Source organism: Pezoporus occidentalis, unplaced genomic scaffold, assembly GCF_034315485.1.
Source record: "Pezoporus occidentalis ecotype Australia unplaced genomic scaffold, CSIRO_AGI_Poc_V1 ctg69, whole genome shotgun sequence".
Classification (NCBI taxonomy): domain Eukaryota; kingdom Metazoa; phylum Chordata; class Aves; order Psittaciformes; family Psittacidae; genus Pezoporus; species Pezoporus occidentalis.
The window spans coordinates 485,499-511,353 of NW_026916041.1; the positions used below are offsets into that span (position 1 = coordinate 485,499).

The window sequence follows — 25,855 nt, forward strand, 5'->3', positions numbered from 1 at the left end:
TTTCAGCAAGTACTGAAACTTAAGGGAGACACTCAGAATTACACTTGGGGTCATTTATATCCAATTAGTATCTTGGATAAATATGAATTTTATTGGTCATTATACTGGATATTGGTGTCCAGGTGTTGGAAGTGAGGTGGGTGCAGGTTGGCCTCTGTGTGGAGATGCCAGGGCTGCCCCATGTTGGGCACAGCCAGTTCCAGTTGGCTCCACAGCCCTACTGCAGGGTAAGCCAAGCCCCTCAGTCAGGATGGTGGTGCCTCTGGGAAAATATCTTTAAGAAAGGGGGAAGGGGAGGAGGAGGAGGAAGAGAAAGCAGCCACACAAGTAGAAGAGGAAGAAAAGAGTGGGTAACAGCAGAGGGAACACAAAGGTTGAAGGAGGAGGAAGAAAGAGGAGGTGGTGCTCTAGGCACTGGAGAAGAGATTGCCTGTGGAGGAGACTACAGTGGAGCAGGTATTTGCCTGCCAAGTATGTGCCACACTGGAGTTGCCTGATAGTTCCTAAAAGAGCTGCAGCTTAGGGAGCCCATGCTGCAACCTGTGGGAAAAGGCTGTGGAAAAGACCAAAGTGTGAGGAGGAAGGTGTAGCAGAGAGGAGCTGTTATGGACTGACCTGATTGCACCTTCCCGTCCCCTTGGGCTCCTGTGTGGTGTTGGAAGTACAGCAGCTGGGAACTGAAGGAGTGAAGCTGAGCCTGGAAAAAAAAGGTGAGGGGGAGGGGCGGGATTTGAAACAATTTGTTTCTCACTATCCAAGCATAATTTAATTGGCAGTAAATGAATTTTCCCGAAGTCAATTTTGCCAGTGGTAACGGATCTCCCTGTCTCCATATCAACCTTGTTTTCTCCCCCTCCCTTACTGAGGGGGAAGGAGAGCACAGCTGGGTGGGCATCTGGCAGCCAGGTTTCTGTGCGCTTTCTTATCATGATTTGTCTATATATCTGTCTCCTTTTCATTAGTTCTCTATTACTTAATTCTTCTCCTTAATCTCTAAAGTTTATTTTTCTACTTGTACAAGGCACTTTTGTAGTGACCAAGATGCATGTGTGTTTTTTTCTGTTGCTTTAAATTTAGAGCAACACCTTTCATATAGATACCTTCCTCCGCTTTGAGGTTATACCTACAGTGTGCCTCTTATGGGAAAAAAAATGGTATGCAGAAGACTCATTCTTGTGGGTGGTTTGTATTCTTGAGGGGTTTGTACGTTTGCCAGGATTTTAGAATTGGAAGTCTCAGGACATAGTCTGCCCACAGATGCATTCTTTCTGTAAGCAGACAGCTGGTACTTCCTTTCATTATCCACAATACACCAGCAGGTAGGAAAAAAAGAGAGATTCTGTGCTTTATGTAGCCTCTGAAGGGTCAGGTAAGCTATCAAGTATGGAAGTACTCATGTAGTTTTAACAACATTAATTCAGGAATTAATTGTGCAGTAGTAAGGGTTTCTGTACATTGTTCAGCTTCTGCTATTACCTGTGTTTATGCTCATATCTAGAAAATATTTCTTCTTTTAGATGAAGAGCTAGGACATTAGAAGGATAAGAACTAAGTATTTGAGCTTCAGTTTGGCTTGAAATCAAGATCAAAAGTAATATTTTACCCTCAGATTCAAAGCTACAACTAGCTCTGATTAAGTAGTTGTGGTTTGCAGAGTTTGTATCTTCCTTGGTTGTTATCATATTTGTGATATGGAAACCTGGGTTTCACAGAATCACAGAATCCCAAGGGTTGGAAGGGACCTCAAAAGATCATCTAGTCCAACCCACCTGCAAGAGCAGGGTAACCTAGAGTACATCTAGAAATGCATTTAGATCTGTGTGTCAGGGATAAATTGTGTAAAGTAGCAAAATTGCTAATTAAATATTAGTATGTGCAAACCATCCTGTAATTTCAGCACATGGAAACTTGTCAGTATTAGGGACAGCTCTCTGAAGTGCAGGTTTTACAGTCCAAAGTGTTCAAAATGATCCTATATCCCAAAGGATTATTAGGAACAAGGGTTGTTGGTTTTGCTTTATTCCTCTTTGCTTAATTAGATACTTTTTTTAAACATGGACTTTCAAAAGAGGTAAGGTTCTCCTTTTCAATCTTAACGTGGCAAACGTGAGGATTTCTTCTCATGTTTTTATGTTAGAAAATATTTGACCTGTCTTTCAAGTCTTACAAGGTGTAAAATGCAAACTGAACATACTAAAGGATTTTTCCCATTATATAAGATTTCCTCATTAATGCTTTTATCTTCTCCAGCAGATCGTGCAACATTTTCAGGTTTCAGGCTGTTGACATACTGTGCAGAGCAGCACTGTTTGGAAGGATCTCCTTTAGGTCTTGACCTCTTTGCTTTCAAAACACTATTGATACCGATTTGAGTTTGAGCTGTACTTTTTATGTGGTTTTTAAAGAACAGAGACTTGAAATGCCTGATTCTGGGAAAGTAACACTCACTAAACCATGCTGAATCATATTCTTGGGCAGCTTGGCTACTATGCGTGCATGTGGCTACACATATGCATATGGAAAACTACCCCTTTAGACCACTTCATGTATTTAGAATCACAGAATAGTTAGGGTTGGAAAGAACTTTAAGATCAGCTAGTTCCAGCCCCCCGGCCATGGGCAGGGACACCTCACACTAAACCATCTCACCCAAGGCTTTGTCCAACCTGGCCTTGAACGCTGCCAGGGATGGAGCATTCACAACCACCCTGGGCAACCCATTCCAGTGCATCACCACCCTAACAGGAAAGAACTTCTGTCCTATATCCAATCTAAACTTCCCCTGTTTTAAGTTTTAACCCATTACCCCTTGTCCTGTCACTACAGTCCCTAATAAAGAGTCCCTCCCCAGCATCCCTATAGGCTCCCTTCAGATACTGGAAGGCTGCTAAGAGATCTCCACGCAGCCTTCTCTTCTCCAGGCTGAACAGCCCCAACTTTCTCAGCCTATCTTCATACAGGAGGTGCTCCAGTCCCCTGATCATCCTCGTGGGCCTCTCTGGACTTGTTCCAACAGTTCCATGTCCTTTTTATGTTGAGGACACCAGAACTGAACACAGTACTCCAAGTGAGGTCTCACAAGGGCAGGATCGCCTCCTTCAACCTGCTGGTCACGCTCCTTTTGATGCAGCCCAGGGTACGGTTGGCTTTCTGGGCTGCAGGTGCACACTGCCAACTCATGTTCATTTTCTGATCGACCAGCACCCCCAAGTCCTTCTAGGCAGGGCTGCTCTGAATCTCTTCTCTGCCCAACCTGTAGATGTGCCTGGGATTGCTCCCACCCAGGTGTAGGACCTTGCACTTGTCATGGTTAAACTCCATGAGGTTGGCATCAGCCTGCCTCACAAGTGTGTCAAGGTCCCTCTGGATGGCATTCCTTTCCTCCAGCATATCAGCTGAACCACACAGCTTGGTGTCATCAGCAAACTTGCTGAGGGCGCACTCAATCCCACTGTCCATGTCAGCGACAAAGATGTTAAACAAGACTGTTCCCAACACCCATCCCTGAGAGACACCACTTGTTACTGGCCTCCAGCCGGACAAAGAGCCATTGACCACAACTCTTTGCGTGCAGCCATCCAGCCAGTTCCTTATCCCCTGAGTGGTCCATCCATCAAATTGATGTCTCTCCAATTTAGAGACAAGGATGTCCTGTGGGACAGTGTCGAATGTTTTACATAAGTCCAGGTAGATGGCATCAGCTGCTCTACCCCTGTCCATCAGTTCTGTAGCCCTTTCATAGAAGGCCACCAAATTGATCAGGCAGAGGATTTCCCCTTAGTGAAGCCATGCTGGCTGTCACCAAGCACCTTGTCATTTATCATGTGCCTTAGCATGCCTTCCAGGAGAATCTGCTCCAAGACTTTGTCAGGCACAGAGGTGAGACTGGCTGTTTTGTAGTTCCCTGGGTCATCCATTTTCCCTTTCTTGAAAATGGGGGTTTTTCCCTTTTTCCAGTCGTCAGGAACTTCACCTGACTGCCATGATTTCTCAAATATGATTGCCAGCGGCTTCACAACTTCATTTGCCAGCTCCTTCAGGCCCCGCACATGGATCTCATCAGGACCCATGGACTTGTGCATGTTCAGATTTTTAAGATGGTCTTGAACCAGATCCTCTCCTACAGTGGGCACAAGGTCTTCATTCTCACAGTCCCTGCATCTGCCTTCCAAGACTTGGGTGGTGCAGTCAGAGCCTTTGCCAGTGAAGACTGAGGCAAAGAAGTCATTCAGAACCTCAGCCTTCTCCAAATCCTGTGTAGCCAGTTCTTCCGAGAGCTTCCTACATTGTCCCTAGTCTGTTTTTTATTTGCTGTAGAATCCCTTCCTATTATCCTTAACATCCCTAACCATATTTAATTCTAACTGAGCCTTGGCTTTCCTAACCTGGTCCCTAGCTTCCCAGACAACATCCCTGTATTCTTCCGAGTCCGCCTGTACTTGCTTCCACTTTTTATAAGCCTCTTTTTTCATTTGAGTTTTCCTCAGGAGCTCCTTATCCATCCAAGGAGGTCTCCTGGCTCTCCTGCTGCACTTCCTTCTGGTTGGGATGCAACACTCCTGAGCTTGTAGCAGGTGATCCTTGAACATCAACCAAGAGTCTTGGGCCCCCCCTGCCTTCTAGGGCTGTATCCCATGGAACCTTCCAAAGCAGGTTCCTGAAGAGGCCAAAGTCTGCTCTTTTGAAGTCCAGGGTAGTGAGCTTGCTGCACGCTCTTCTCACTGTCCTGAGGATCTCAAATTTGAGCATCTCATGATCACTGCATCCTAGGGTGCCCTGGAGCATCACATTTCCAACCAGCCCTTCCCTGGTGGTGAGCACGAGGTCAAGCATGGCACCTCTCATTGTTGGCTCCTCTATTACTTGCAGAAGGAAGTTGTCTTCCACACAATCGAGGAACCTCCTGGATTGCTTGTGCCGGGCCGTACCGTCCTTCCAACAGATGTCAGGGTGGTTGGAGTCACCCATGAGAACAAGGGCCTGCGAGCGTGAGGCTTTTCCTACCTGTCTATACAGTGCTTCATCCGCAGGTTCTCCTTGATCAGGCAGTCTGTAATAGATCCCCACAGTAATGTCTGTTTTCCCTTTAACCCTGACCCACAAACTCTCTGTGGACTGCTCACCTGTCCCCAGACAGAGTTCCATACTTTCCAGGCTATCCCTAACATAAAGGGCAACTCCCCCTCCCCGCCTGCCAGGCCTGTCTTTTCTAAAGAGCCTGTAACCTTCCATTCCAACACTCCAGTCATAGGAGCCATCCCACCATGTTTCTGCGATGCCTATTATATCATACCCCTGTAGACGTGCACGCATCTCTAATTCCTCTTGTTTGTTCCCCATGCTACAGGCATTTGTATAGAGGCATCTGAGCTGAACTCCACATGAAGCTGGCTCATTGGCTGGTGTGGCCAGAATATATATACACTGCTCCGAGCATCTATTATAAGTGTTGGCAACTGACTGTGTTGGGATGGAATGATGCCCCCCTCCCCCAACACATCTAGTTTAAAGCCTCCTTGACCAGTCTGGCAAGCCTCCTACCAAAACTGCTCTTTCCGTTCTTTAGCATCAGACCAGCTCCACCAGCCCCCACTAGACCTGGCCTACAAGCTTGGGTCCCGTGTTCAAGACACCCAAACCCCTGACTATGACACCACCCTTTTAACCAGTTATTAACCTGGCTAATCCTCCTAGCTTGTTTTAGGTCCTCCCCTGTACCCTGGAGAATTGACGAAAAGACCACCTGAGCTCCAGAGCCCCTAACCACCTCCCTCAGGGCTCTGTAGTCTTTCTTTATGTTCCCCAGGCTACTACTGTCTATATTCCTAGCACCCACATGTATCACCGGAAGTGGCTAATAGTCTGTGGGTCTTACTAGAGCAGGCAGCCTCGCTGCAGCACCCCTGATCCGTGCCCCCGATAGGCAACACACCTCCCTTGAGACGGGGTCAGGCCGACAGATGAGTGCTTCTGTCCCTTTCAGTGTAGAGTCCCCTACTACTACGACCCGCTGCTTTTTCCTGTCGGCACCAGTAGAGATTTGTTTTGAAGCCCATACCTGTGCCTACCATAACTATTCTGTTTATGAAAAAGTCATCTTTAAGACACAGAATCTTGCAAACATTATGGAAATGCTGCTCTCTTCCTCTTCCTTTAAAAGACTGCAAGTGGACTTGCCTCTGGAAGGGTCTCAATTTAAACCTTGTTCCTGTTTTCCCTGTGTCTGGGAAACATCCTTCCTCTCTCTACCTCAATTCTGGACTTGTACACAGCTCTCCATAGACAGAACTGCCACTGAGCATGCTAAAGAGAAGAATAGGAGGTAAAATATTTTCTTTCATTAAAATCTCCCTTGTTTGACCCCTTAGCCTGGTACATAGTAAGGAATTTGACCCCCTAGAGCTATTTGATGCTTTAATAAGAGCTCTATGTTTATATTGCTCCCTATATTGTTACAGAAAGGATTCCTGAAGAATTCAGCAATACGGAAACCAAGCACGTTGGTCCACCGTTACACTATAAGGCTGTAACAAGAAAAATGCTGTTTGAGGCTGGAGAGATTGAATGTTACACAAGACAGTTTCTCAAGGGCTGCTTGAAGGAACCTCAAAAAGCAAATGCAACCCTGGTTCATGTTATCTGTACTGTGATTTTAAAAATGCGCAACCTTGTCTTAAAAGAGTTTTGAAATCAGCTTATTTTATAATGAATTGCAACATGGAATATTTGCGTATATGTTCCTTATGTTGAGCTGGTTAAATTTATAATAGACCGGATATAAAGAGGGTTTATTTTTTTTTTTTCTGACTGGTGGCACATTCTACATTAAGAAGATAACTTTCTTCCCCTTGACTGAAATAAACAGCAAAAAAGATATTCCCCCCCCCTTATAAATATGTAGCTCTCATATACCTGCAAAACATCTGGCAAATCTACAGCAATATTAGACATGTTTACTTCCCCTGTGCTAATGCAGGAGTTATGTTCTGGATTTTGCAAGCAGTGGCATTGTTTTTTGTCATCTTAAGGTAGGTACCAAAACTTCCCAGGTGACCACTGTCTAATATTGTGGTAATAATATTATTATAAAGAAACAGTAAAGTATTCCTGCTGGAAACAAGTCTAAAAAAAGCCCATTTGAGACAATTATTTCAGGAATCCATAAGTAGGCTATGCTGTTGCATAGCAACAGAGCCAGGCAGTCCTTAGACTCTGAAGTAGTCAGTGTATACATGGGAACCGAATGCAAAAATAATGGAAACCTTGAAAAATGTAAGGCTGAGACTAACAAAAAATCATATGCAATATGAAATGTGATTTTATTGTGTGAGGTGTAATAAATTGAACTGCTTTTAGGTTACAAAACTTGAAATTCTGTCAGCCAGATTGTGCTACGCTTTTTTTTTTTTTTTTTTAAGCTTCTAGATAGTAATTAGAAGGCAGAATGTCTGGTGGCTGGAAAAACTAATTCAAAGGTAAAGGACATGTTAAATGACTGCCAATGACTGCCACAGGAGAAAAAAAAATATTATTGATGAGCCAAGAAGTTGACCCAGTACACCTTGAATTAAATACTTATTAATATATTGTGGCACAAAGAGGTTCAGATATTTACATTATTAAAAAGCTGCTTGTCTTATGTTCATTTGACTCCAGTCTGGCCCAGTGGTATTCATCTTGGCAAGTACTGAAAAATGCTGTGTCATTGGGTGTATTCTTGGCAAACTCCAAACTTGCATGTGAAGTGTGAAATTTTAACAGAAGCATATTATACTATAGCAGCTGTGGTTTTGCAAGAGGTAATTGATTATTCGAAGCAAACATAGGAACCAATATTTAGTACTTGGTAGCATACAGTTGTGTGTGATCTTGCTACCAAAAAAAGGCAAATCCCTTCCTTCCAGTACCGCTTTTGCCACTGCCAAAGAAGAAACAGTAATAATCTCAAGCTCTTCTGTTCTGGATGCTGCGAGATGTACTTTCATGATGAGTCATGACTGCGTGATTTTTAAAAGGTAGTCACATGCAGACAGTTTAAGTTACTCCACCAGAAACTGCTGAAAAGCCATGTAATACAACAAATGGCACATCTGTCTAGTAACATAAAGTGTCTTAAAGATTTGAGGAAGGGGTCTTGGAAAGGGATGTTGTTTTTTTTAAATATTAACAGTTTAAGGATAGCTAAATTGTGGAGCATTTAGGTATGTTGAATACTTGATAGCTAGAATACACATTGTACTGAAATGCTGAAGAATCATAGCAAGTAAATACAAAGATGCCATATGAAGAATTAGTATATAATATTGTTAAGCACGTGACCAGGTTTAATCTTTACCTTGTAAGATGTCCTAAGGCTTTCCCATCTTTCCCATAAAATGTCTTTTCAGTGAGCCAAACTTGTTCAGATTAGTGGCCCTGTGTGAAGTCCCTGGGTCCTGCTAACCCACTGGGTACCTCTTGGTAGAGCAGCTAGAGGGTTCCACTACAGTAGACAGTATCTCCCATTAGAAGTACAGGCTTAACTGGTTTCTCTAACTGAACTCTGAGTTCTCTAAGGAGATTGCTGCTTCATCTCCATCTGCTTTTTTTCTTGCAGGTCTTGTGCTCCAGATAGAGTACCCTTTTGAATGATGTCTCCCTACATGAAGTCTGATTCTTCACACCCCTATTGTGGTTTTGGAATTCTGTCATGTTCCCCCACCCCAGCACATACATGAATAAATCTTTGCAGTGCTGATACCTTCTTGCTAATCATTACCTTTACTGACTTTCTAAAATGATGAAGAACAAGGCTCACGTTAGTTCTTACCCTAGCATAACAAAGCTATGTATTTTATCAGATTTGGCATATATTAATATGGAAGAAATGGTCTAAATTTCTTGGCTTATAACTAGCTAGAGATCATGAATCTTGATGTTAGTTTCATGGTTCGCTGTCAGGAATTGCAGCAACTAAAATTAATTACTTAGGGATGTTTAGCTTTTAAAATCTATAGTCTTATCTGAGTATTTCAGCGCTTACAAATGAGTGGGGGTTGCCTTGCACCGCGGAACTGTTTCTTAAGATACGCTGCTGTTCCCATTTAACTGGAAAGTACCCAGCAATGTACTGCATACTGTCTGTGTGCATTTCTTGTTTCACTTTTTATGAAAATGAAGTCTTTTTTTGTTTGGGGGTTTTTGGCTTGGTTTTTGTTGTTTTGGTTTGGTTTGGGGGGTTTTTTTTTTTTTTTTTTTTTGTTTTTTTTTTTTTTCCTTTGACCTCAAAAGCATTAGTACCAGTAAAGCAATACCTACCAAGATGTATAGCTGCAGGGGGGAGAAGAGACATTGTGGGGAAGAGATCTTGAGTGGATAAGTATTTTATATATGCTAAATTTAAGAATGTAATGGACCAGAATCCTTTTAGGTCATCTGGAGTAGGCTGTCACCTAAATTAATGCATGTGTAATAAAGATCTCTGCTCAACCCTCTAGATGGTTGGTTTTTTTTTTCAGTTCAGTAGGAAGAGGTAAGCACATTGAAGGTGCTTGTTGCATTCATTCTATAATTAATGCTCAATATCGATCAGATGAATCACCTCTTACAGGTACTACCTATGTATGTGTACACAGGCGTGAATCTCATTCGTGGCCCCTTTCATAGCATTAATCTTCTGCCAAAAATTGGAGATATGCTTGGTAGAAAACCCTCTATCTGAGTGGTTTCCACATTATTGCCTTTGTACCACTGATTGTTTACATGGCTCATACTAGTCTGCAAGTAATTCAGGGAACTGTTTGCTGTCAGACCTTCAGTCACAAATTGGCTAAATGTGTAAGGGTTTTTTCAGCTAAAAGTTGTCTGTAAGGATTACAGTGGCTCCTAACAGTTTGGCCCAAAGCGCTTGTAGGTTACTTACGGCTGTTAATGATTTGTTCTTTTTTTTTTCCCACATTAAGCCATATAAATGGTAGTGTACGTAGCAGTGAATAGAGGAGACATTGTTACAAAAATAGCCTCTATAGTGCTCATTAGTTCTATTAAGAATAGGTATGAGAGACTCAGCTATGTTTTCTAATGAGTATTGTGTTGATAAATACCTTTAAAGTGCTGACTGTGCAGGCTGGTACTTGTTGATGGAAGTTCCTGAGAGAATGAACTTGCCTATAGCATGAATCCTGAATTAAGGGCAGGGTTAGAAAGATACAAAGATGCTTCATGAGCAAAGCCTACACAACTTTGCCTTTTCTAGACATCCTAATGCTAAGCAGACATCTACTTTTACATTTCTGCAGAAAGTCTTTTCTCTTTGCATAAATCATTCCTAAGCTGTCGGTCCGTTGTGAGTCCTCAATAGACTGGGCCTTTCCAGTAACCCAGCAGTTGAGGGAGAATTCCTCTTTCCTGTCAAGAGGTATATTTTGTGTCGTGATACTCTTCTGCGGGCTTGCCTCTCTGAAATCTCTTTGCTTGAAGAGATGTGCTGCTGGATTGCCTTATAGAGGTCCCAGTGGACAGACTTTCCCCAAAGGCTGAAACCATCCCTTTTGAACAAAACATTGTACTTGTTCAGTATTGTGTAAACCCTGCTCTTTGGGTTAGAGCATCATACCTTTCTAAACAAATAAACTGCAGTGCTGCATACCTGCCTTCGTCTTTCCAGAAACCTGTGACATCAACCTCCCCACAACTTAGAGGGATGTGGGAATGCTCTGCAGGACTGCTAGTTGTGTGTCGCATGGGCAGCTTGATAGCTTCCATCTTGCTTGAGGGCCTAATCCATCATTATGGTTATGACATGCTATAGCAATGGATTTAGTTGCTCACAGAGAGTACTGGAGCGTCCCGAAAAGTGATACTTTAACTTCCTTCTTCCTTTCAGAAGCCTGGAGGTCTGTTCACCTGCTGCAGCTAAAAAAGTCACACAGCAATAGATGCCTCTTTGAAAGCACATTTTGTTTGCCATTCTTTTTAGGTCGAGCAGTGACTAGACATGGTAGATGATAATTCACTCTCTTCCATTGCCTAACATAGAGTGCCCATGTGGATACTTAAATGTTGTGATTTGTTTCCTCCTGGTATTCATTTCAAAATATCAAAGCACTTAGTGTTTATAATTACTGCCAATAATCTCACTACTGATCAGTGGGAATGACTGCCTGTGTGCTGTATCTTTCCAAAGAACCAAAGTTTCTGTAGTATTGCCTCATTGATTAGGTGGGTTTTTTTTTTTAGGTGGGTTTGTTTTTTTTTTTTGGTTGGTTAGTTTTTTTTGTTTTGTTTACTGGTGTTATGTCACTGCCCGTTTTTACGCCATAGTGGAAGGTAAAACTGAATTTGTGAACTGAAATTAAGTTGTAGATGTGAAAATAAATCCTCATGGGCACGGGCATAATGGCATTTGCCTGAGCAAGGACACAGTGACAATTTAACTACTTGGCTTTTAGTTCTGTAGATCTCTTTAGGTAAAATATAATTTAGATAATGCAGAAGGAAAACCTGTCTTAGCAGATGATCTCTTTGTACAGGCTGTAAGCTGAAGGATATCCAACTTCATAGTGCTTTTTTAATGCAATTTAAAACAGCTTCTTAATTTTTTTCTAGTTAAAAAAGAGTAAATCTCAGATACTCATTTTGTTTGTTCTGTTTTGGTTTTTTAACCAGTTGAATTGGCTACTAATTTCCATTAAGATCTTATTAGTACTAGGAGTACTGCATGTACTAGATTCACAGAAAACAGATATATTAACTGTCAAAAAGGTAAGTAACCTGTTCTATATCACTATTTTGTAGAAGCGATCACTTCAGAAACATCAGGCAGACAAAACTACATAAGGGATTTTCAAAGTGCAGATTAAAATACTGTCTAGCTCACTGGCTGGCATGGACATTTACATTTCCTTTAATTGGTTTTCAAGAGTTAATGCTATTTTCTTCTTATCTGTGTCTGTGCAAAAGCAGTACTGTTGTAAAGCACAATAGATACCATTTCCTGTGGAAAAATATCCCTTTGTTAAATTGTTCCTATGTTTCTGCTTTCAACATAGCAGGCTATGCATGCATGAGGTAGGAATCTAGGAACAGGCTGCTGTGGAACTGAGCTATTGCCTCACTGGAAAGAGCCCTGTCTCTAAGCCAAGGCTACACTTGGAACCCAAGTGTATTTTAAAAGCATAATTACACACCACCTCTAAAACAGACATGTTATTAAATGACAAGTTCTATTTTTTTTTCTTCCCTTATGAAAGCTGAATATGGGTAATTATATTTAAATAATGTGCTGATCGTGATACAACGTTTAGCAGCCAAAGCCTAGGAGAGTTTTATTTTAAAAAATTCCGTATTCAGTGCCACCATTAAGCATATATGGAGAAGAGGGGGAGTAGATATTGAGGGGTAGCATCTCTTAGTCTTACACTGCATGTTACCAAGAAAATGGCACCTCTCCTGTGCCAGCAACATAAGCCGAATCCCATAGACAAGTCATATGTCCAGGGCACATTCTTATTCTGTCTTCCTTTTAAAATGATAAATACTGATTAATGAGGGTACTTTAAAGGCGTTTGGGTTTCTTTTAAGTAGCTAGTCCCTTAAACAGGCTAAACAGTCCCTTAAACAGCACTTACTTTTAATTCATGCTGGTATGCCAACATAACTTCTGTACTCCCACTTCCAGACTCTCGAGGACAATGACACTATAACACCTGGCTTCACTGAATGATTATGGAACACAGTCAAACTGGGTTTTCATTTGTGAAGTCATCACTAACTTTTTAGGGGTTTATTTTAAGAGTACTTTCAATAAAACCGGAGTACATAAAAGGAGGAAAACAGCTGTAGAAATTTGACAGTTCAGAAACTTGGGGTTATGATTTGTTATATATAGCATAGAAATGGGAAATTTAGCACAGAAACTAAATTGTGGAGATCAAGAAGCATTTTGGGAACTTTCTGAAATCACAAATACTGACTTGTTCTGTACATAATAAATTATATGATTCTTGTCATCCCTGTTTTCTTCTCCTGCATTCTCTGGATATTAATTCTACTCCTTATAATGCTTACCTATAAAATCTGTTCATTTGCATAAGATATAGAAGTAGGCCTTTTGCAGGTGTAGCAGTATGTTATCCAGAATATTCATTAATAATTCAGAGATGTCTTGTTACACTGGTTAAAATCTAAGATAGCAACCATGCCTACCTACCTTACTCATCCTTCATAATTCTTTAAATGCTTTCCAGTAATTTTCAGCACAGCTTTCTTTGGGAGGAAGGAGTTGGGAAGCAAAAGAGGTGGAAGTCTGATACCCATACATTTCTAGTAGTTATGAAACTAAGAACCTGAGGAAAGGAAAGATGCCATATGAAAATACACAGACCTGTATTGCAAACTCATTACCAGGCTAAGTTGACTCTATGTGGGGGAGGAAGACAAAGCACAGCTCTGAGAGACATAAAAGGGGATAGTATCTGATCAGTTACCAAGGAATCCAGTCCTCCAACAGCAGGTTTCATTGGTCTTTATGCTCACAGAACTGCTTTGCTGGTTCAGTTGGCAGGAACGGTGAGGTTTGCAGCTTTCTTGTTTCAGCTGAATACCATATAGCAGAGTTTTGCACATATACTGGTTTTGCAACTTAAAAAATAACTAAATAAGCTGACTGTGACCCCAATTCTTAACATATCTGTTAATGGAATTAGTTAAGCAATTCAAATTATATTTCACGGGATTATTAGGGAATTCCATTCCTTCCAGAGAGACTGAAGGAAAAAAAAGTTTTTTGAGTGAATGGTAATTCCTTAATGACTGGTTCAGTGGATAAGTACAGACTGCTGGGCACTGAGCCATACGTTGGAAGGGGAGCTCTTGGGTGATATCAGTGAAGTTCCGTATTTATGCAGTAATGTCTGAAGATAATGCCAATACAAAATAGAATGGTGTTTGATATTTAGAAGAAGACGCAGACTGGAAGACTTGGAAGTGTTAATAAATGTATGTTTGGTAACATTCTTTTTTGATCAGATTGTTGTTATAGTAATGCCATATTTAGCCTATAGAAAATGAAGATTTAAAATAAAGTTCTCCACAAGCACATTTTCCTTGTTTCATAGCTAAAATTAAATAAGCTTGAGATTTCCCTGGCATTTTCTCCGTGTGTTATGGAATGTTTCAAGAACAATGTAATCTTACAGAAGGGTATTCTGTGCAGTGCAACCTGTATAGTCCAGGGAGTTGCTCACGGAGTACAACATTGCTTACTTTGCCAGCCTCACAGCCTTATAGTTTGTCCTACCTCAGCCGTAGTCGTCTCTGCTTATTTGGTTCCTGATGCGCTAATATGCAGCATCCAAAGTAGCAAAAGAATATTCTTCTCTGGCATTTTTTTTTTCTGAGCTGTGAAGGAACTAATGTCTTTACAGGTGTGATCGCTATGATGACTTTGGGCTGGTGCTGCACTAATGCTTTTTTTTTTTTTTTTTTTGAGGTTTTGCACTTTCTTTTCTACAGGCCAGTTGCAATAACAGCCATGAACAAATGTAACTCTTGGAATTTTCACTAAGAATCTTTTATTTTCTGATGTTGCTGGATGTTATTCTTTAGTGAACAGGTCAGATAAGTCTGAAAAGCTTGTGTTATTTTCTTACCTTATCATGACTGTCCTTGCTCTTTCCCTTCACCTTTGGCATCGTGATGTTTCACCTTGGGCAAAGAACAAATGGTAGGCTTCTTATTCCTCATTTGCTTCAATATTCTTACAGAGTTTCAAGAAGAGGGCACTTCATGGAAGAAATGTACATGCTGTCATGCTCATGAAAGCATTTGTTAATTGAGATGCGCTATGCTATTTTGTGTGTGTCAGGCAGGCTTTCAGTTGATGCTGACCTCTTTCCATGCTGTAGGTATTTGTTAGGTTTTGTAGGTTGTTTTCTGGTTCGTGTGAAGGAATTTAAACAATTTCCTGGTTTATAGTGGTTGTTCATAGGAGTAGAATTATCCTGTCAGCCGTTCAGTATTTGGCATGGGACACCAAAGCTTGATAGGAATGAACTTAAGTCTGTCAGTCATACAATGGTACTTGGTATAGTTATGTTTAGACTAAATAAAATATGGTGTGGAACCCTTTTCTTGGCTTCTCAGATACATCATTATTTGCATCCTCATACAGCTAATAGAAGTTGGGGAGGGGGGGACTAGAATGAAGATGAAGAATGGACAGGATTTGTGAAGTTATTTGAGAGGCGTACGGGTGGGGAAGGGTTGCCTGTTGTCTTTTTATGCATCCGTTTTCAAGATAAAAATGTGTTTATAAAAAAAAATTAGTTTTGGTTTGTATTTTTGTTTTTTTTTTTCCTTAGAGAAACCTGTATCTCTTGCTGCTGTTAGTGTTTTTGATGACTTTAGGAGCTTATTCAGTGCCCAGCAATAGCAGTAGGAACTGATTAAAAAGATTTGTACATTCTATGCAAATGTGAAACTTCAGTAATAATAGCTAAAGCCTCTCACTGCATACAGCTCTGCAATGCTGCCCTTACGGCCACGTCCTCTCTCTGCAGTATTCAAAACCACACAATTGCTGCTTAGAAATAAAGGAAGCATGCAACTGTGGGGGTGCTAGTTTTGTTTTGTGCTTCACTAGTGGTTCTTTTATTTGGAGTAGTGCTCTAGGAAAAGGTTTCCCTTATTTCTCGACTTCATCCAAACACAAAATGTGAGGGAAGCTACATTTGAAGCAGGGTAGTCTAGATTTTTGCAGGAAGCCTTAGATGAGTGCAAATTCAACCAGAGTAAAAGTAATGTGAACACCAAGAGAAAGTGGCTCCCCACCCCTTGGTCTCTGGTTCCAATTCTATAAATAAAGAAAAATTTAAAAATGCCTGAACAGGTTAGATCTATAGCAGACTCCAGCAGGGATTCAAATAGTTCTCTTACTGAGGCTGAAAAAGGATTTTTCTTGTATCTTTGGCAAATCCTACATTAACGCATGTTGTCATGTTATTCCGATAAAACATGAGAAATATTTTTATAGTGAAAATAAGTTCCAAGTTTGTATGTAGCTTACAGAGTCCTGTTTTGTAACCTGTGCATTACAATTTAGCTGTTCTGCTTGCTCTGTTAGCCTGTCTCCATTCATTTCAGTGATGTTATGGTAATACATTCATTTGCTTTGGTGCAACTACCACGCCAGAATAACGTAGTTGAGTCTGAAGAGGTCTATATGCAATGCCAAAACTAATCATACTAACAGAAAGGAAAATACACAAAGCTGTGCCTGTGTATGAGAACAGTGTTCTGCGTGCAAAAGCATTATCGATTTGTACTTTATTACTCCTTACGCTCTGTTTTTAGTGCAGAAAAGAACTTTGTTCCACCCCCTACCTACCTCCTACTTCTCAGCTAATATTAAAAGCAGAGACAGCTCTATAAAGAAATTATGTTGCTGAGGTCATTGCTTTTATAAAGTACTCACTCGCACATTATGAAATATGAAAAATGAAGTTGTTTAAAATACTGTTGAATACAGGTTGCATAAAAATCCACACACTTTTTGCTTTCTACTCTATTTCTCCTCCAATTTCTCCAAATTTTAAGGCTGGGGCATCTTTTGCTGCTTACTGTTAGCCAATCTACTTCACAATGAGAACCCTTTAGTTTTCTGTTCCTATTCCATAATGTCAGGTGTTTTTCTGGTGGTAGAAGTTCTTGTCTCTTTTTTTCCTTTGTTCCAGGTACTGCTATGTGGATATTTGTTAGCAATGACTGATGTGGAATCTACATATGCAGACTTTATTGCTTCAGGAAGAACTGGTAGAAGAAATGCATTACATGACATACTTGTGTCCTCTCCGGGTGGGAACTCTAGTGAACTAGCCTTAAAGTTATCAGAGCTTGATATAAACAAAACGGGTGAGTACATCTTGGTCTTCTGTTATATTTATTTAAAAGTAAAATTACAAATGTAATTTTGCAACAAAAATGTTTTTTTCTGATCAGCAGGGGTTGCTTGCAATAAGAAGCTCAGATGTCATAAATGGGAAGGGAGGCTATTTGCAAGTACAACATATGACTGAAATAAAAGTCATTCTGCAGTGAGTGCCTAGTAGTAGGGTCCATATGAGGATAAATTTCATGGAAAATTGAGTATACAGAAGTTTTTATTAAGACGCAACTCATCATGATATCCTTCAGTGGAAGCTCTCTGGTTTGAAACCTTTAGGAGAAGCCATGTATCTGCTTGAAAGGTTATTGTGTAGACTGATTTTGTTTTCAGCTGCCAAAGGACAGAGCAATAGCACTGCACTGTTACTTGTTTTACTTGGATCTTTGTTCCTGGGTAAATTGTCTTTTTTCCCCTTTCTGCTGATCCTTTGTCCTTCTTTTAAGGTGATTAGTACTAATGCAACCCTAAACCTTATTTCACCTCTGATATTACCAAAATTTTTAGCTGGTTGTGTACCCTCAGCTGACAGGAAGGAGAAACAGTGTATGCTGAAGGGCCTTAAAGAAAAATTATATAAAAATAGTAATATGGCTATGCAATTATTTTCATGTTATGTGGGTGGGGGTTAATGAATGCATCTTATATATATTTGAAAGCTCTTTTCAGATCTTAGGAAAGACATCTTATGCTCACTTCAATAATAGCAGAAGAAAACTAATGTGGCTATGGTGGGTTGACCCTGGCTGGATGCCTGGTACCCACCAGAGCTGCTCTGTTGGTCTCCTCAGCTGGACAGGGGAGAGAAAATATAACAAAAAGCTTCATGGGTTGAGATAAGGACAGGAAGGGATCACTTGCCAATAACCATCACAGGCAAAACATTCAACTGGGGGAAAATGAATTTAACCTACTGCCAAATCAAATCAGAGTAGGGCCATAAGAAATAAAACCAAATCTTAAAACACTTTCTCCTCATCCCTTCCTTCTTCCCAGGCTCAACTTCACTCCTGATATTCTCCACCTCTTTCCCCCCAGTGGTGCAGGGAAATAGCAGTTGTGGTCAGTTCATCATACTTTATCTCTGTTGCTCCGTCCTCCTCAGGAGGATGGCTCCTCACACTTTTCCTCTGCTCCAGCATGGAGTCCTCCCACAGGAGACAGTCCTTCGTGAACTTTTTCAACATGAATCCTTCCCACACGCTGCAGTTCTTCACGAACTGCTCCAGTGTGGGTCCCCTGTGTGGTCACAAGTCCTGCCAGCAAGCCTGCTCCGTGGGCTGCAGGGGCACAGCCTGCCTTACCATGGGCTGTAGGGGAATCCCTGCTCCGGTGCTGGGAGCACCTCCTCCCCTCCTCCTTTACTGGCCTTGGTGCCTGCAGAGCTGGTTCTCTCATGTATTCTTACTCCTCTCTCCAGCTGCAACTGCTCTTGCACAGTAACTTTCCCCCCCCTTCTTAAATTAGTTATCCCACCATCACTAATGGGCTCAGCCTCGGCCAGTGACAGTTCCATCTAGGAGCGGCTGGCATTGGTCCTGTGTGACGTAGGGGGAGCCTCTGGCTGCTTCTCACAGAAGCCACCCCTGCAACCATCCTGCCACCAAACCCTTGCCATGCGAACCAGTATAGTGGCAAAGAACAAACTGTTGATAAGCAGCTGACAGTTTTGTGCACGTATACTTCTCAGAGACAACAGCAGAAGTTCTGAGGGGCATTGTCATTGCTGGACAGTCAGATGGGTGGCTATAGTGCTGTTTGGAGGGCAGTATTTTTTTTTTTTGGCTTTAAGACTAATGTACATACTAAGTTATTCCTTCTGCAGTTAACCAGTTTGCGGCTTGTAGCTTCTAGATGCATGCAGTTCTAGATGGGACAGGCCTTTAATTTTTTTTCTTTTTGTATTAAAAAAGAAAAGCTTTATTAGTATGTGTGTAGGTGTGTCTATTTATTTTAATGTGGGGATAAGTGTAAAATGTTGGAAAAATAGAAAGTAGGTGGCATTTGAAATGCATAATGCCAACCTTCCTTCTTGCTTCAATTTTCTTCAGTCTCAGATGTGCATTTATCAAAATTGTCTTTGATCTTGTACATTTAGAAGATACAAACAATCCCTATTTTTAAGTTAAGCTGCTGGAGTGATTGTAAGCCAGAACTGTGTACTTTTGTGAGATATAAAAACAATGTGACTTTGTGCCTGTAATATGTTGGTATGCATTTTGTGCGTGCTGTTAGCTCTGTAGTGATGATAATGGCTTAAGGAACTGTTAGCTTCATTTTTAATATATAAGTCAGGAGTTTAGTTTTTCTTGGAGACCTCTTTTGCAGCTTGGGTAATTATTGCAGAAAAGTGTACAGAGTTGCTCATAAAATTGCCTTAGGTAGTAGATGCACAAAGATGCCTGCATGCTGCTTCAGGAGGTTATGCAGTTTGAACTGGAAACAGTGAAAATAAAGTTTGTATTGTTAGTACAGCTAGGTGCTGGATAAAAGCCTCTGAATCACAAATATTGGAAAACATGTTGTATTATCATTTGTAGTAGTGCATTATCCCATCATGTCTCTCCAAACCAAAGAGAGGCTACAAAATATTTTGCATCCCATATTCCAGTTCAGAATATACGAGTGCTTGTGGGATGTATGTATGCCTCACACCTGACAGGATTAAGGGGAAAACATGTCTAGGGGTTGTCTAGGGGTTGTGTCTTAACTTATTTCAAGTTGCATGTCAAACAGTTTATGCTAAGTGCTATCTAACGATACAAACGTAGACATCAAGTTTCAATTCTTTTGTCTCTTATTGCAGCTGTATGCCTTCTCTTGTAAAACTGCGAGTACATTTGCTTTCAACTACATGGAGTAATGGAAGAGTAGGATAATGCAGATTAAAAAAAAAAAAAAAAGGTTATTATAGAACGTATGTAAATTAACTACCCAAGCATATTTAGTACATTCACTCTGAAAAGCCTGCAGATACATTTCCTGTAAAGAACAGGAGCAGCTTTGATCAGCACTAGGCAGTGAGGCCTTCTTTAAAGACCACATATTTTCTATCATGCACTATTTGATACCTGGAGTACTGGTTAATCTCCTCATTGGTAAGATGATGACAATCAAGAGTTTACTGCATAATTATGTGTAATACCTGTAATTATTGTATTATACTCTCCCTTCAAAACAACTGTTCCAGTGTTTTTTGTCCATAATAAGCAAACCACCTGCTATTATATATGGAATGGCCATATTTACTGCAATTTAAAACACAGATGCTAGGTACTCAGTGGCAAGGCATTTTCTCTAAATTCAGTAAAAGCAACACTGTGTACATCTGTTAAGTAGAAAACAGCAACAGAAATCAGAAGGCAGAAGAAAGATTTTAGTAGGGAAATCAGCTGGTAGCTCTCCTGCTGAAAGCTCTTTCAAGGTAACCAATGCAATTCCAAGAAACTTCATATTCAGATCATTGTGAAGTAATGAAAGTAGTAAGGGAAAAGTACAATGAAGAAGGAGGACCAGTCTCCCCAAGACTAAGCTCTAAAACAAATTTCTGATTTGCAGGGTGTCTACAGATAAGCCCTAGAACACAGATTCAGTGCAGAAGTAGAAACTTCCCTGTAGAAGTTGTGATGGTCAAATCATCTCCAAAATCCTGGGGATAGTGGAGGTGTTTGAAGTCACAGAGAAGTGGAATGAAGGACTGATCATAGAAATTTGTGATTGGAAGTAATTTTAGTTCATGGTAGAAATATTTTAAGTGTAAGCATTGGGAACACTGGTAAAAAAATGAGTTAAAAGCTGCATGTTAGCAGAACTAGTAACTGTTGCTAGCTTACCAACTCACACAACTGTATTATGGTTTACAGTAGATTATTTGGTTTGGGGTTATGTAATACTATCTGTTGGTTTCAAAATGCTGTGCAAGAATTGCAGCTCTTACTCTTAAGAGCTTATAGGCATCATGTTTTGAAGGAAGAATAGTTCAAGAGTGTGCTTAGGCAACTTGGAGGTTCTTGTAACTCGTAAGCAAAATTATCTGCAAATGTATTTTAAGGCCTTTGATAGGAAAGCTTTGCCAGCAGAAAGGCAAAGTCTGTAAGACGGTGTATTATACATTAAATGGATTTAGACTAGTGAGTTTTTTCAGTGAGTTGAGAAAATTTTTCAAGAAGTGGTATGTTAGAATCTTAGTGCTCCTTCTCTGAATCTTTGTGCAATATGTTTAATGTTTAGATAGTGAAATGCTTTGTGTCCAGGATGATTTTTCTTTTAAACACAAATACTTTGCTGGAAACCTTGACTCACCCAGAGAGTACAAGGGATATTAAAGACTTGCCAGTAGTATGGAGTACAGAGCAGGTAAAAAAGGAATAAAAAAAAAAAAAAAAATCGGGTTCCACCCATCCGGGCATTTGCACTATCAGAAAAAATGTAGTAGGCCTTGCAGAAAGTGCTTGGACAACCTGGGCCAAAGGGATTTCCATCCAATAGGAAATAATTGTATGTCCATCCATTCCTGATGGAATCTTGTCAGAGGTAAAACTCAGAAATAATTTACTGAGAAGGTGCCTTGCAAACCAGATTTTTATTTATTACTCAATCCATAATGAGCAGAACAAACCTCAGTTTATCATACAACTTTTCATCAGGTTGAATTTGATAATTGCCAGTACTTTTTGAGGCATTTTGCCACCTCGATACTTAGTGCATGCAGCAAACACAGATGCCACATCTGATCTTTTGCAGTGTTCTTTGAAATGCAAAGAACTTTTTTTTTTCCATTAGCAATGTGCTCTTTCTTATAGAAGAGAAAAAGTGTTTGTGGTGCAGATGTACAGTGTGATCTAAAATAGGGAAACGATAAGCATTTTCTATTGAGAACGATTATATTCTAAAGATCTATAGATTACATGTGAGAGGCACTGCTACGTCCCTTTATAACTTAGTCTATGGAATCTTGTTCTGTTAACTACTGTATCAAGCCAGTTCAGTACAAATTACTCTGAATCCTTGCAAGATACAAGAGACAGCTTATGACCTAACATTATTCCTTACCTAACTCTATTCCTTATTATGTACCTATAGCTAATAGGTCCAATGTTTAGGGACTTCTGTCTCACTTGCACTTAGCTTCCACCTGCCTGAACCTTCCACCTGCCTGAACCTTTTAGGTCTTTAACCATTAAGTGAAATACAGTATTTTGCATATAGGTACTAATAGAACATTTTCAGTGCACTACTTAGCCTTCTTTAGACAGGCTTCATGGGTTGTCTGCTCATGTGCCACTGTAAGATGTTTTCTTTTCCTCAGATGGTTCTGTGGTTTGCAGCAAGACAGCTGGACTGAATGCTGTGGGGTATGGTACTGAAAATGGACACACAGAGCAAGCAGCTTTAATAAACTATTGCTTTTGCTGAAGTTGTGTCTCTTTATATAGTAAACTCTGTTCAGACTTGGTGTAATGAGGCTTTTTTCTCTTACATTATCATAATATCATAATGAAGAAATTGTCAAAAATGCCCCAATATTTTTGTTAAATTCTTATGGCTACTTTAGGGTCTGTACTTAAAATGATAGTGATGATTGCAGCTAGGAATTTGTTTTTGAAGGTCTCTCTTGAGATGCAAAGTATGGCTATCTTAGTAAAAGTTTTCATATTTAATGCAAGATTTCAGTTTCTCTTTACTTTGAGACTGGTGGCTGAACAGTTGGGGTTCTGGGAGGAAGACCTTTTTGGTTTAGGGTGGATCACTCGTCCTTTTCTTGTCTGTTATAGAAGGAGAAGGAGATGCGCAACGAAATCCAAGTGAGCAAACTGGGGAGGCCCAAGGGGAGGCAGCAAAGCAAGAAAGCTGACATCCGACTTTGACCGACTGAAGCAGCTGCTGGATGTTTTCAGACTACAAGAGCATGCTGGAACAAATTTGTTTCCATGAGCAAGCTGGTGGAAAAGAAAGTGCATGTGTCTTCACTGCTGGAACCCACTCAACACAATGCTAAAAATGGGGGTGCAAGCTGTGGCAGAAGACAGAATTTTCTCTACCTCTGTCATTAGCAATGGTTGAACATGTTTTGATTTTTTGGGATAGTGTCATCAGATGGATCCCTTCATAATGACTACTTGATGGGAACACTTTTAGAAAGTAGAACAGGTAAATCTTGTAGCACATGGCCTGTGAAACATCAGAGGATCTAATTGTGCATCTTAAGCAAAGGCTTGCGTGATCCTCAGAGTTAAAATTCTCTGGCCAAAGCGTTCACCCATTAAAAGAACTGTAAAGAAAGCACTGTTTTTAGAACTTTGCGTCTGTTTTACAGCTCTGTTACTTACAATGGTTTTTGTATTGTATGACTTAGATGCTCCACACTGCCCCTTCTCAACTGCTTATGAAGGATATTTCTGTTACTGTGAATTTTTCTACCACGCGTTTTGAAAGGGCTGGGATTTTGCATAATGTGGTGATGTGCACATGATAGATTTAAAACGTCAACTGCTAAATTGATTATGCCTAAACTGAAATGATTCAGCATCCCTCTAATTTGCTATTAGATGAGCCTTCAAAATGATTTGTTAATGTGAATACTTCAGCGTGTTTTGTGTCCTTGGTACAGTTTTGCCACTTGCCTGTAGCTAGTTGCTTATCAGAGACTCAAATTCAAATATTTTATGTTCTTCTTCCCCATTTTTCTAATTTTATTCCCAATTTCTTAATCTTTCTCCGAGATATTTTTTTAAAATGTTAGTCCAAGTATTTTATTGTTAAGGTAGTTTTAAGAATACATTTATAGCCTTATATAGGTTAAAATTCAAACAGATTCCATGGTGCTAGAGATTTTCCTGGTTCACATCTTAAGGATGGGCCTTGTTTACACACAGGAAAATAACTGGCATAGGTTATTGCCAATTAACGTATTCTGGAATAAGTTTTAGATTGCGGGATAGCCCAGCTAGTGGATCATGGGCTGGATCCACGTAGGGAGAGTATTTTTTCTATTCCTTGCCTTTGCCTCAGTTGATCAGGCTGTTGAGTTTGCAGAGCCAGTAGCCTGTTAACTGATGCACCAGGTTACAGCCAAGTGCTAGAAGCTGCCTCAGCAGCCTTTTGGCTAGGAGGAAATGGAAATGAGAGACTTTGCATCTAGCACCCAAAAGACTGGATTTTTCCCATTTCATTTATTCCAAAATGACAGTCCTGGACCTTCTTTGAAATACCAGGATAGCTTGTCCATCCAGGAGACTACTTGAAACATCTACAAATTAATAACCTAGTTTGCAGTAGCTATGCTGATTGATGTCCTCCCCCCATCCTGCCCCAATAGACAAGACCATATATGAAGCAAAATGGGCAGCCACACCTCTGTGTGACTAAGGTGAGTAAAGAGAGAGACTGACTAGTAAACCATGGCAATCACATAAGCACCAATCACAAAGTCAGAAGATTAGTTTTCTTTTATTAACAGGAGGTGATGTCACTTTATATATAGTATATATATAATATATATTTTTGTGTTGTTGTTGGTTTCAAATGTTATGCACTTTTTAATGTTTGTAAACTTTTACTAATGATAGTGTGATTGCTTCTTGAATATATTAGTCATCAGTTAACAAAACATCTTTGTGGCCACAGCTGTTTGTTTCTACCATATGTATCATAGTACTTGTCACCTGAAATTCTTTTGTGAGATGTGTGGAGAAAAAGCAAACACTTCTGATCAGTATTATGAGCTCATTTATTAGTGTTAATAAAAAACAAGCCAGCAGTATGCTTGTGGCTCATTAGTGTAATATTAACTCTCACCTTTTATTGTTTGGAAGCTGAATGCCTCGCTGTCTTATTAGCTGTCAAATGCCCTATCTTCTTGGCAACAGAAGTAGTCCTTTTGCTTTGAAAATACTGTTAGCCTTAAACTAATTATTTATTTGTTTCACTTGATGTTCCTTTCAAACTTAAAACAATATTACTAATCTTTCTTTTTTAATTATTTTTCCCTCCCGTTGCTCTTGCATCAAGTCTTCAAGCTGAACTGGTTGCCCCTTTGTCATGAACTAGTTACTATCAATCTAGCACAAACACCAGAAGGAAATAAGATTCTAGGGTTTTTTATAGTGTTACTTCATTGATGGTCCATGAAACATCATCAATAAATTGTCATGGGAAAAGGCAATAGTGGAATAAATAATTACAGTACATTAAATTGTTGGTTTTCCTTATTTTCCTTCAGTGCTTTTTATTTCAGTACACTTTCCTTCTTAATTCCTCTGTGTTGTGAAATAAAATTCATTTCAGCCTTTCTTCCTTATTTTGTGCTGGTTTCTTCTGTTTCTCTTCATTTTCTTTTGTTTTTAAAACAACTACGGAGTCCTTCGGTGCTGTCTAAAACACATCTCTCTGTGATGAAAAATAGCTTTGTTAATTTTAGTGGAGTAAAAGGCTGTTTATGTTCCTCATCCCCAGAGGGATAAAGTAAGCACTCATACACTTTTGGACTCTCCTTGCTCTCTTTATTCGGGATATTTCTATATGCAGGCCACACTTCATGTAAACATGGGGTTAGTCTGTTCCAAATCACAGCACTGCACCTTAAGCACTGTTACCCAAGCAATTACAAAAGAGCTAGTTCAAGTACAGTCACACCTTTACTTCTGAGTAAGTGCATCATATAACAGGGACCCTAATGGTAGAATCAGACTTTGAATGGGTTGTTTTTCCCTTTGCTAGTTATCTTTTTCAGTAAGCCTGTTACTGTCGCTCCTGTTCCACTATCTTTATATTTTATTGTTTTCATGAAGGGTAAAATATTTAAATGTTTGTTTAATCCAGGATTATTTTAGATCTCTCCAAAAGCTATATAAACTCAACAGTTAGAGCTGAGCTATCCGTTTAATAGTCCCTAAAGGTCTGACTCATGGGGTTTGTGGTGGTGTTTTGTTTGCT

General features: G+C 40.1%; 1 protein-coding gene across 2 annotated transcripts in view; it reads left to right on the forward strand.

Annotated features, from left to right (window-relative positions):
• PKIA (cAMP-dependent protein kinase inhibitor alpha) overlaps nt 1-25,220 on the forward strand; it is a 44,609-nt gene extending 19,389 nt beyond the window's left edge. The window contains exons 1-3 of one of the 2 annotated variants that reach the window (XM_062641585.1): nt 14,498-14,593; nt 16,713-16,890; nt 22,696-25,220. In XM_062641585.1, coding sequence (XP_062497569.1) covers nt 14,573-14,593; nt 16,713-16,890; nt 22,696-22,775 — 279 coding nt within the window. In that variant the 5' untranslated portion in view covers nt 14,498-14,572 and the 3' untranslated portion in view covers nt 22,776-25,220. Of the gene's footprint in view, nt 1-14,497; nt 14,594-16,712; nt 16,891-22,695 lie in introns of those variants that run through there. The other variant, XM_062641586.1, reaches the window with a different exon arrangement.
• Nucleotides 25,221-25,855: the final 635 nt, after the last annotated feature.